Below are 10,000 nucleotides of genomic sequence, written 5' to 3'. Positions count from 1 at the left end.
CAGGCCTGCGTGGACTGCACCTACCAGCCCTCTGTGCTGCTGGCCTTCCTCCAGAGCCAGTCACACACAGGGGGAGAGGTCATCAGAGGTACACACACACACACACACACACACACACACACAGCCAGACTACAGGACTCCTTTAAAGCAGAGGCAGCAGCTCCAACGCGTGATAGAATCCCCTGGATAGACAATCAGCACGGGGAAATTGGTTCAAGCACACACACGGGCACACACACACACACACAGGCAGTGAATATTAGTCGCCTTTGTGTGAGTGTGAGTGTGTTTGTGAATGAAAGAAAGGGGGGGGGGGGTAAAGGTGCCCGTGGCAGCAGCTGATGTGAGCGTCGTGTCTGTAATAAGAAGTGACATGTGCATCTAACCTGGTTTGGGGTGTGTGTGTGAGTGTGTGAGTGTGTGAGTGTGTGTGTGTAGAGGGGGGGGGGTTTGGGTCTCCCTGGGGGGCCTGCAGTGCAGAGGGTGGGTGTGGCTGCTGCTGAGGGGGAGATAGAAGGTTTTAATTTGTGGATTTGTGCAGGCTTGGCTTGGGTGAGCGGCTGTATTGTGTGTGTGTGTGTGTGTGTGTGTGTGTGTGTGAGGGGGGGGGGGGACCCCAAACCATCTGCTGGGTTTCCTTCCTCCTGTATGCATGCCTGTGTGTGTGTGTGTGTGTGTGTACGCTGGTAGACTCATGGCGTGTGTGTTTGTCCCCCCAGTGCGGTCAGAACACGGGATCCGTTACGTGAAGCTGCCGTCGGCCTCCAGCGCCTCGTCGGTGCTGCGCTTCCTGGAGAATCTGTGCCAGCGTCTGGAGAGCGACAGCCTCTTCAGCTCGCAGCCCTTCAGCCCCTTCAGCAAGCCACACCTCTACGACAGGACCAAGTCAGGTGGGCCTCACACACACACACACACACACACACACACACACACACACTCCACCTCACGTATTGAACTAATGTCATTTCCTTCAGCTAAGTTTGACCCGATGTGTCAGATGTGTGTAAGAGTGTGTGTGTGTGTGTGTGTGTGTGTGTGTGTGTGTGTGTGTAAACATAGTAAATGACGTGATGATGAAAATAAACCAGCAGCCACAATGTGTTCAACTGACAGCAGACCACAGACTTCCTCTTTCTCTGATTACCTGCTGTCTGTGTGTGTGTATTTGTGTGTGTGTGTGTGTGTGTGTGTGTGTGTGTGTGTTCCCTTTCATATCAGCTGTTTAGGAGGGACATTCTGTCCAAAATGAACGTCTGACTATCTTATATGGATCTTAAAGGGATCTTATTCACAACTGCACAACTGTCAAAGGTCAGAGGTTAACTAGAGTTCTCTGTCTCTCTCTCTGTCTATGTCTGTGTCTCTCTCTCTCTCTCTCTCTCTCTCTCTCTCTCTCTCTCTCTCTCTCTCTCTGTCTCTCTCTCTCTCTCTCTCAGAGCCGATGTCCCACACTGAGAACGGCCTGTCCAACAACAACGACGACTCGGCGAAGGACTCCACGCCCGGCGCCCGCCCCCTCCACGCCACGCCTGACTACAGAGGGACGCAGACAGAGCGGCCGTACTACTCTGGACACACGCACACGCCCCCCCCGCCCCTACGCAGAGTGACCTCCAACCCCGCAGAGCTGGGACAGAAGCGCCTGCACAGACGAGTGGAGGGTAGGGACGGGTCCAGATGGACGGAGGGAGGGATTGATCGATTGATTGATTGATGGGTGGATAATCTCTTTCCCCGTCCCTCTCCAGCAGCGAGCTCCACCACCGGCCCAGACCATGTGACACAGGACAAGGAGACTTCAGGCAATGACGCGTCCTCCTGGTCGGTGGATGACGTCATTCGGTTCGTCCAGGAGGCGGATCCACAAACTCTGGGGCCGCATGTGGACCTCTTCAGGAAACACGTAAGTATTCAGTCACACAGGAGCTGCAGGTGGTGTGTGTGTGTGTGTGTACTCTGCTCTCCTGCTGACCCTGCTCATCCCGCTCGCTCGTGTCTCTGCAGGAGATCGACGGGAAGGCGTTGATGCTGCTGCGCAGCGACGTCATCATGAAGTACATGGGACTGAAGCTCGGCCCGGCGCTGAAACTGTGTCACCACATCGAGAAGCTGAAGCAGACCAAACAATAGAGGCACACACACACACACACACACACACACAGGGAAGATGGTTTTGTTTTAGTTGCTGAATCATTTTAACTTCCCTGAGTTTGTTTACATGCATTTTAAAACTTTCATTCTGCTGCATTAAGGCAACAAATCTTCTTCTTCAGGGGCTTTAATGAAGGCAAACGGAACAAACGGACGCGTGGCATTTACCCACAGAGCGCTCTGATGGACGCCTGGTCTTTTACTTCACTCGCTCCAGTTCTCTACTCTGGTACTTTTTGCGTTGTGTGTGTAAATGTACCGACAGATGCAGTGTGATTCATTTTCACGCTGGTCCCTGAATGCATCACTGAGTTCTATTGACGTTTGTCTCTGTTCGCCTCATGATGGTCAACAACTGGGAACGAGCCACGGTCTTACCTTTTTACCTCTTTTAAACACACACACACACACACACACACACACACACACACACACACGGTGCAGCTCTCCGTTGTTCTGTCACAGTTCCAGGATGGACACTGGAGGTCAGGACAGTTTTAGACAGACTTCAGGTGCTGGCAGCGATCCACAGACTCTCTAAGCGCTCACTCCTCTGACAGACAGACAGACAGAGGGACAGACAGACGCTTTGAGGTCACACACACACACACATCGTGAGTGTGATCACCCGGAGCGGCTCACACAGGCATGGGAGGGTCTCTGTATCAAACGCTCCTCTCTGAATGTGCTGTGGTGACATCACTCTGTGTATATGTATGTAGAGAGCGTCACAGATTTGATTGGCGGCTGTCACTCACATGTAGATAATCACTCTCCCTCTCCTCTATCAGTCTCTGTGCTGTGCTCTGTGCTGTGCTGGAAGATAATCGGTACGAGCGCTGACTCAGACTCAGCTCTGTGATTGTATTAGGCTTTGACACTCTCACTATCAAGCACACACACACACACACACACACACACACACACACACACACACACACACACACACGACTGGAATACTGTAAGTGCTGATGGTAAAATAAAGGTCATTGCTGTACAGGAAGTTAAAGTGATAATGGAGGAGCTGTTCTGTAAATAGTCCAGGTTTTGTTTTGATATGATTTTGTAACAAAGCGTCTGATTGGTCCGTGTCATCATTTAGTTTCTGTTGTGCCTTGAGTGTTCAGGTCGCGTCCCACAGGAGGCTGAGGATCAGCACCTTCCTGTCTTTGTGTCTCTCACTCGTTTCTGAACATTTCATTTCTTATTTTGCTGCAGAGGTCAAAGGTCGATACTTGAAACTGTCTTGCTTTAATGTTGATCTCAGGTTGTGTGTGACGTCCTGAGCATTCTGTGTTCACGGCCGCATCGTGGAGGGAACACACACCAGCTAGCTGTGTGTGTGTGTCTTCTGCCTCTATCACTCCACTGCGTTACATGTGTGTGTGTGTGTGTGTGTGTGTGTGTATGCATACAACTTTTTACTGTAATCCCCCAAAATGTTTGTTTAATATGTTTGATAATCATCACTCTATTAAACATCTGTTTATATCATCTGAGTTTGTGTGTGTGTGTGTGTGTGTGTGTTGGCAGGTCAGGGGATCATGGATGTCTCACTCAGAGAGACTGACAGCCCAGTAGGAGTCTTTGTTCCAGAGTTCAGCTCGTTGTAAAGCTTCACCAGCCGCTCCAGACAAACGTCTCATTCAGGCTCCTGCCACTCTTCTGCTCCATCAATGAGCCGTGTTGTGTTCAGGCTGGGATAGGAAATACAGCCACAGCTCACAGCGCCACCTGCTGGACGCTCCGTCACGTCTCTGTGGCGTGTGTCTGTGTGTGTGTGGGTCACATCTTTCATCAGTTGAGTCCAAACTGAGAGTGTGTGTCTGCGTGCGTGTGTGCGCGCGTGTGTGTGTTATTTTAGACGTCATCTTGAACAGGTTTGCGTGTGTTTGTGTTGAATTCAGTGACGAGATAAAGACGGCACCAACTCCCAAGCAGAACATCACCGCCCTCTGGTGGAGAGATCGTTCAGTGCAGGTGGTCTGGACAGGAAATGAAGTGCCACACCAAAGGCCGTTTCCGTTTCAACGCAATCACATTTATTGTCTTTTTTTCTATGCACAGTTACTAAGCAGCCCGACGAGCTGTTCAAATGAATCAGATATAGAATAATGATATTTTCACAATGTTATAATCCCCCCAAAAATAAATACAAGACTGAAGTTTGTTGCACAGCTCCAAAATATACAAAGGCCTGGAATTCAGCATGTAAACTTTGAAAAAACATTTCTTTTTTTGTTTTTATTTGATTTTTATTTATTGGTTTATTTTACAAAAGAAAGAATTTGCAACATTTTTTCATTAAAAACCTATTTACATGTTTATACAAAAATACAAAAGTGATTCAAATCTGTGAAGTTTCTAGCTAGTTTAGCTAGCTAGCTAACCTGGAGCTTCTTCTTCTTCTTTTTAAATAGACACTGTCTCTTCAACTTTTGTATTTTTTTGTTCTCCGCCACATATTTTAAAGTCTGTTTAGTGTTATTCCATACTGTACACCTTTGGAGAAAAAAATAAATCCTGTGGTTGTTGTCTCTTTATGGCAAAGTTCTCAGTGGAAACAGGTCAAAGGACAAAAGGTTGACACAGGAAACACATGATGGGTTTGCTGCCCAAACTGCTGATGACTGAGGTTTTAGAAGGAGAAAGTAGAATCTGTGTGTTTAAATCAAGTTGTCTGCTTAAAACATTTATCCACAACGTGTGGAACAAAAGGAAAACGGTCTTTAGAAACCCGAACGACAACAACAACGACAGGGAGAGTACGGAAAAGAATCACACTAAACAAATCAACAGCATGACTGCTTCTCACAGAGTCACATTGCAGCTTCATTCAACAACCTTAAAGATTCATTTATATTTATTGTTCATTAGAATTAAATACTTTGTGGGTCCAAACTAAAGACAGCATCTTTCTCTTCTCTCCTCTCCTCTTCTAGCTTTTGGCTCATTCTGGATATCTTAGTTATTTTTTGATTTGTACATGTTATCCCCGTTGTTCTCTGATTCTAAACAGGTTTGTTCAGATATGTACTCGTATCTCTCACTCCAGCTTCACAGGCTGTCGCTCAGTGTTCAGGCTTCTTCTCTTTACAGTCTGATGAACGTATGATTGTCCAGTGAGTAGATATACAGTACCAGATAAACCCCTGTGTGTGTGTGTGTGAGAGTGTGTGTGATCACCACTATACAGAACAGAACCAGCCAGACAGTTTGTACATCTATAGAACACACCACTGAACCGGACAGTAGAACTGAAAGTCTAGTTTCTTTTTTTTCGTGTAATGAGAGACGTCCTTTAGATCAAAGAGAATGAGATGCTGTTGTCTTTTGCTTTTCTTCTTCTTTTTTTTTCTTCACTTATTGCATGCGATAGAAAATACAACAAATAAAACAATGAACAGGAACAGGAAGTGCGCTTCAGCCGTGTGAGTGTGATGGATGTAAAATTCTAACAATCAGTTCACAGCTTTTTGCTCTCTCCATCTTACACAGTGTCAGTTCTGCAAGTCAGATTCGCTGAGTATCAAACATTTGTGGTTTCTGATTAATCTATCTATCTATCCATCTATCTATCTATCTATCTATCTATCTATCTGTACATGTCATTTACAGTTAAACAGTAATATGCTTGCTGAGGTATTCACAGAATACAGTGAATGGTTTCTATTGAAGTCCTGGTCTCTGAATGTAAGAAAGATGTGTGTGTGTGTGTGTTTGCTTCTGGCAGGCAGGTGAGAGGTCAAACTGTCCACTTGGCTTTGCTTGCACACTGGACACTACACTGATGGTGTCCTTTCCTCATCCTATCTCCTGTCTTTCCTCCTCTTGTGATATGAAGGTGACACTCATGAAGTCCACCAGCTGCTGAGTTGAGCTTCCACCTGTCTTATGCTACTGGGTCAGTGCAAAGGAAGGAGAGGCAACAAGGAGAGAACAGTGTGTGTATTGTTAAGAGTCGTGAGTTTGTCATGTTGTCATTGAGACCTGTTCTTCTCTGCTACACTCAGGTTGACTGCCTATAAAACTTCTGCTCCTCTTTTTTCATTATATAGATATGACTTTATATTCAGTACAAATATACATATGCAATTTCATTATAAGATATATTTTCTTTTTCAAGGAATATTCTTGAAGAATCGTGAAGTGCAAAAGCGAGGTCTGCGTTTGGAGACGTTTCCAACATCGACCTCAGTTCAAACCGATTGAGGACCTTCTAAAGCCTTTTCACCGTCGTCGTCGTTGCTTTAAAATGCACCGTTTCCCCTTTTAGAGTCAGCACAGCGCGGCTGGCCAGCAGCTGGAATAGCTTTCACCAGTCTAAACATACTAGATATCAAGGTTGGTATAAATACATCTGTGATTGTAATCTGGTGGGGAACATGGCTCAGGTCCACGTGTCCCTCTGGTACAGAAAGGCCACTGTGCGATTGTCCAAAACGAGCCTGTAGCTTTGACAGATGGGCCCCGGCAACAGGAGTTTGGTATCTGCTCGCTCCGCTCTCAGATACCAAACTCTACGTGGATCAAATATCACAACAACCTTTCACAGTGAAAGATTCATCACTCTTAGAAGCCAAAGAACCACAGGATGTCGACAGAAACCAGGATCCGGGGGGGGGGGCGGGGGGGCGTTTCCATACAGGATCATGCAACATGGTGAAACTCCCATCATCGTGTTCTGAGGCGCCGTGTTACAAAAATACATGCATCATGTTACCTTTTTGGATATAATTATGTGAAGAAATATATGATTGGCTCTGTGTGATATACTCTTCTGGCCAGGTGGACAGATGGACGTAGATAAGTCGCTGCTGTGTTGAGATAATGTTGTTAGTAACATCCACAATCAAACCACCCTCGCTCGTTGGCAGGAATATCGAGTTAAGACTCCGCAGAGTCCGGCCGCTGCTTTGGGCTCCAAAGGTTAAAAGAGAATATTAAAATTTTTTCAAACAATTTTCATTTTCCTAAGAAAGCAGTTTGTCAGACACGCTGCCAGTCACACTGAGACACAACAGGTAGAAAGGTCAGTGTGTGTGTGTGTGTGTGTGTGTGTGTTCATGCACACGCTGGATGTTCACACACCACAAAAATGTCTTTCTCCATCATAATTCACCAAACATTTAGGAGATACTGTTTATAAAAAAGAGTTCAATCAAAATAAGTCTTATGTTTTGCTCTTTTAAGTAACAGGGAGCGATTCTTTTGATAATACTGTATATAGGTTTATCTTCTCCTAAGTGTCCCGTAATGATTCAGTGTCTCAGAACACTTTGTCCACATGGTGAGATCCAACATTACATCATCCTCTTTTACCGACCCAGGATTATAAAAGTAGAAGTCTCTAGGGGCCATTTGTGATAGAATAGCACATGTTTGTCATCGGGTGTTTTTAAGACGATCGGTCATCGTGGGGGCTCCCGTCCGAGTTCTCTGTCTCCCCCTCAGAGATGGCTTGCATGGGGGCTGTGTAAAGGCGGCTACGTGTGCTGTAGCGACTGCTGTTGGCCACCGGGGGGATCCTAGAGCGGCCCTGTCGTGATGCGGCTGACAGGGGCAGAGTTTTGGGGGTGAAACTCTCAGCGTTGGCCCGTGGAAACAGGCCCGGGATCTGGATGGGCTCAAAGCCAGAGACGGTGGGCTCCTGGGCGGCGGTGAGGGGCTCCTCCGCCTGCCTGATGGGCCCCTCCTGCAGGGCGTCCCCGGGGTTCTTGGGGGTGATGGGACTCTTCAGGATCTCTGTGGCTGACATGCGGTAGCTGGAATCTGACCTGCTGCCTTTCTTCAGCAGCAGGAGCTTGAACTCTTCGTTGGAGGTGCTGGACTTCTTGGCGCTGCGGTAGATGGGCACAGGGGCGCGTTGGGACCCGGCGGCGGTGGCGGCGGCAGCTAAGGTGACGGGGTTGCTGAGAGGAGGGGCGGGTGGGATAACGTTGGTGGTGACGCTGGTGGGGATCACTGTGGGCGGGGGACAGAGACGGGACTTCATGTTCAAGTCTCCTGAATCTTTGCGGCCCAGGACTTTTCTCTTTGACCTGAGGGACGAAGACAACAGAAGATGGACGGATGAAGGATGGATGAAGGACAGGGTTGGACAACATAAATTCCTCATGAAAGACAAGACCAGAAAATCCCCCCGGAGACACAGGGGAAGACCTGTAGTGTTGTGTTGACGGTACCTGTGTATCATGGCAAACAGGTCCTCGGTGGTGCGCATCTTATTGGGTGATGTCATAAGTATGTCATCATCCCCTTTGGTGTCATCCGTCAGAGGGGAAAGCGAGTTGTCACTGGGTGTGGAATCTGCAGCACACAACATCCCTCACATGTCAGCTGATCAATGAAGCTTAGAGCGGATTACATCACACAACAGTAGCTGAGTCTCTAGAAACGTAAATAAATATACAGTATATTCTTGTTTTCTGTCGCAGATCTCACCTTTGCTGAAGTAATCCTCAGTGTCTGGAGTGGTGGAGTCGTCTTTGCTGTCATGCAGCTGCTGATGAAGATAATGGGCACTTCTGGTAGCACCTGATGTCACTTCCTCCTCTTCTTCCTCCTCTATGTGTCCTCCTCTCCGTGCATCGCTGATTAGATAAGGATGCGATGACTCCGCTGAGGTTCCAGGCACTTTGACTGGACTAGCCCAGGGACCTGAGTCTGAGTGGGACGCCCCGGCAAAATCATAAGCGGGGGGCGGTGGGTGGTCTGATCGCACGCCAGCTCTGGCAGAAGGAGCCCTTGGCAGCTCCTTCACCTGCTCTTCCTCTTCTTCCTCCTCGTCTTCGTCGTCGTCATCATCCTGGGAGAACGAGCGCTCCCCCAAGACCCGAAACTCAGAGTTTGCGTGAGAGTGCGCGAGGCCTCTGAACTCGGTGTGGGACTGGATGTGTGTGTGTAGATCCACGGGCGACGGGTGGGGGGCACGCGGGACGGGTCGATGCAGGGGAGAACTGTCTTCAGGTTCCGACAAGGGCGCTTCCATTCGGGATCTGAAGGCTGTCATGGCCCAGAAGGTTCCAGGTCCGTAGCGGTCCTGTCTGAGAAGGAGGCTCTCGTAGGACGGAGGCCCGTCAGGGTGGCGGCCGGGGGGAGGCAGCGGGGAATGTTCAGGGGACGAAGCGTGGTCCTGAGCCTGAGGTCTCTGAGGAGGAGGTCTACGAGGCGGCGGAGGCCTGGTGTGGATTGGAGGCGGAGCCAGTGTGGAACCGCTAGGAGCACATTTGGGTCTGGTAGCGGTCTCAGATCCACTCGATGTTTCCTGGTCTGTGGCGGTGGAGCTGTCAGTGGATTGGCTTATAGGATGAAGCTGCACAGAGCGAAGAGCAGCCGGCGTTATGGTCAAAAGATTGGAGCTCGGAATCGAGGGAATGGAGTGTGACATTGGGGCGTTGGTGTTGGATCCCTCGTAGGCGAAAGACTTTGCTCCAGTCGCTAAAACGGAGGTGACTCTGTGTTTGCTGTGGTGGAGGGTGTGCATATGGTACGTCCGGTGGGAGAGCGTGTGTCTGCTGTGACCGCTGTGAAGCATGTTGAGGTCCAGCTGAGAGGGCGGAGGGGGGAAGTCTGGGTCTCTCTTGTAGCCGGAGCAAATGGAAGCTCCGTCTCTGGGGAAGTGCTGCAGCGAAGAGAGAGAGGACTTCCTTTCCGGCACTTTGGGCTTCCTCTTGCCCGTCGTGGGAGACAGAGGTCCTGGAAAGAATGCAGCCGAAGATGAGGGCAAGGTGGACGTGGGTGTCTCAGACTGACTGGAGTAACCGCTGGATGGGGAGGCCAGACCTGCTAGCTTCTCAGGGGAGCCCAGTTTGAAGTCTCCAGGTGGCAGAGGGGGGCTGGCTGCCCG

At 49.0% G+C, this 10,000-nt stretch overlaps 2 protein-coding genes across 2 annotated transcripts in view; one reads left to right on the top strand and one right to left on the bottom strand.

Annotated features, from left to right (window-relative positions):
• LOC143015538 (polycomb protein SCMH1-like) overlaps positions 1-3,090 on the top strand; it is a 12,530-nt gene extending 9,440 nt beyond the window's left edge. The window contains exons 9-13 of the mRNA XM_076169549.1: positions 1-88; positions 720-890; positions 1,437-1,661; positions 1,749-1,903; positions 2,005-3,090. The exon at positions 1-88 is cut by the window's left edge and continues 119 nt beyond it. Coding sequence (XP_076025664.1) covers positions 1-88; positions 720-890; positions 1,437-1,661; positions 1,749-1,903; positions 2,005-2,130 — 765 coding nt within the window. The 3' untranslated portion in view covers positions 2,131-3,090. The remainder of the gene's footprint in view (positions 89-719; positions 891-1,436; positions 1,662-1,748; positions 1,904-2,004) is intronic.
• A 4,459-nt stretch (positions 3,091-7,549) lies between these two features.
• The window catches only part of nhsb (Nance-Horan syndrome b (congenital cataracts and dental anomalies)), an 11,720-nt gene continuing 9,269 nt past the window's right edge, over positions 7,550-10,000 (bottom strand). Inside the window, 3 exon segments of the mRNA XM_076169558.1 lie at positions 7,550-8,192; positions 8,337-8,478; positions 8,596-10,000. The exon segment at positions 8,596-10,000 is cut by the window's right edge and continues 65 nt beyond it. Of these exon segments, the coding sequence (XP_076025673.1) occupies positions 7,550-8,192; positions 8,337-8,478; positions 8,596-10,000 (2,190 nt within the window).

This window comes from Genypterus blacodes, unplaced genomic scaffold, assembly GCF_046128005.1.
Source record: "Genypterus blacodes isolate CSIRO-AG114 ecotype Tasmania unplaced genomic scaffold, CSIRO-AGI_Gbla_v1 ptg000208l_1, whole genome shotgun sequence".
In the NCBI taxonomy this organism is placed as follows: Eukaryota; Metazoa; Chordata; class Actinopteri; order Ophidiiformes; family Ophidiidae; genus Genypterus; species Genypterus blacodes.
The sequence above is the reverse complement of the archived record's forward strand: the minus strand, read 5'-3'. Positions and strand labels throughout refer to the sequence as shown.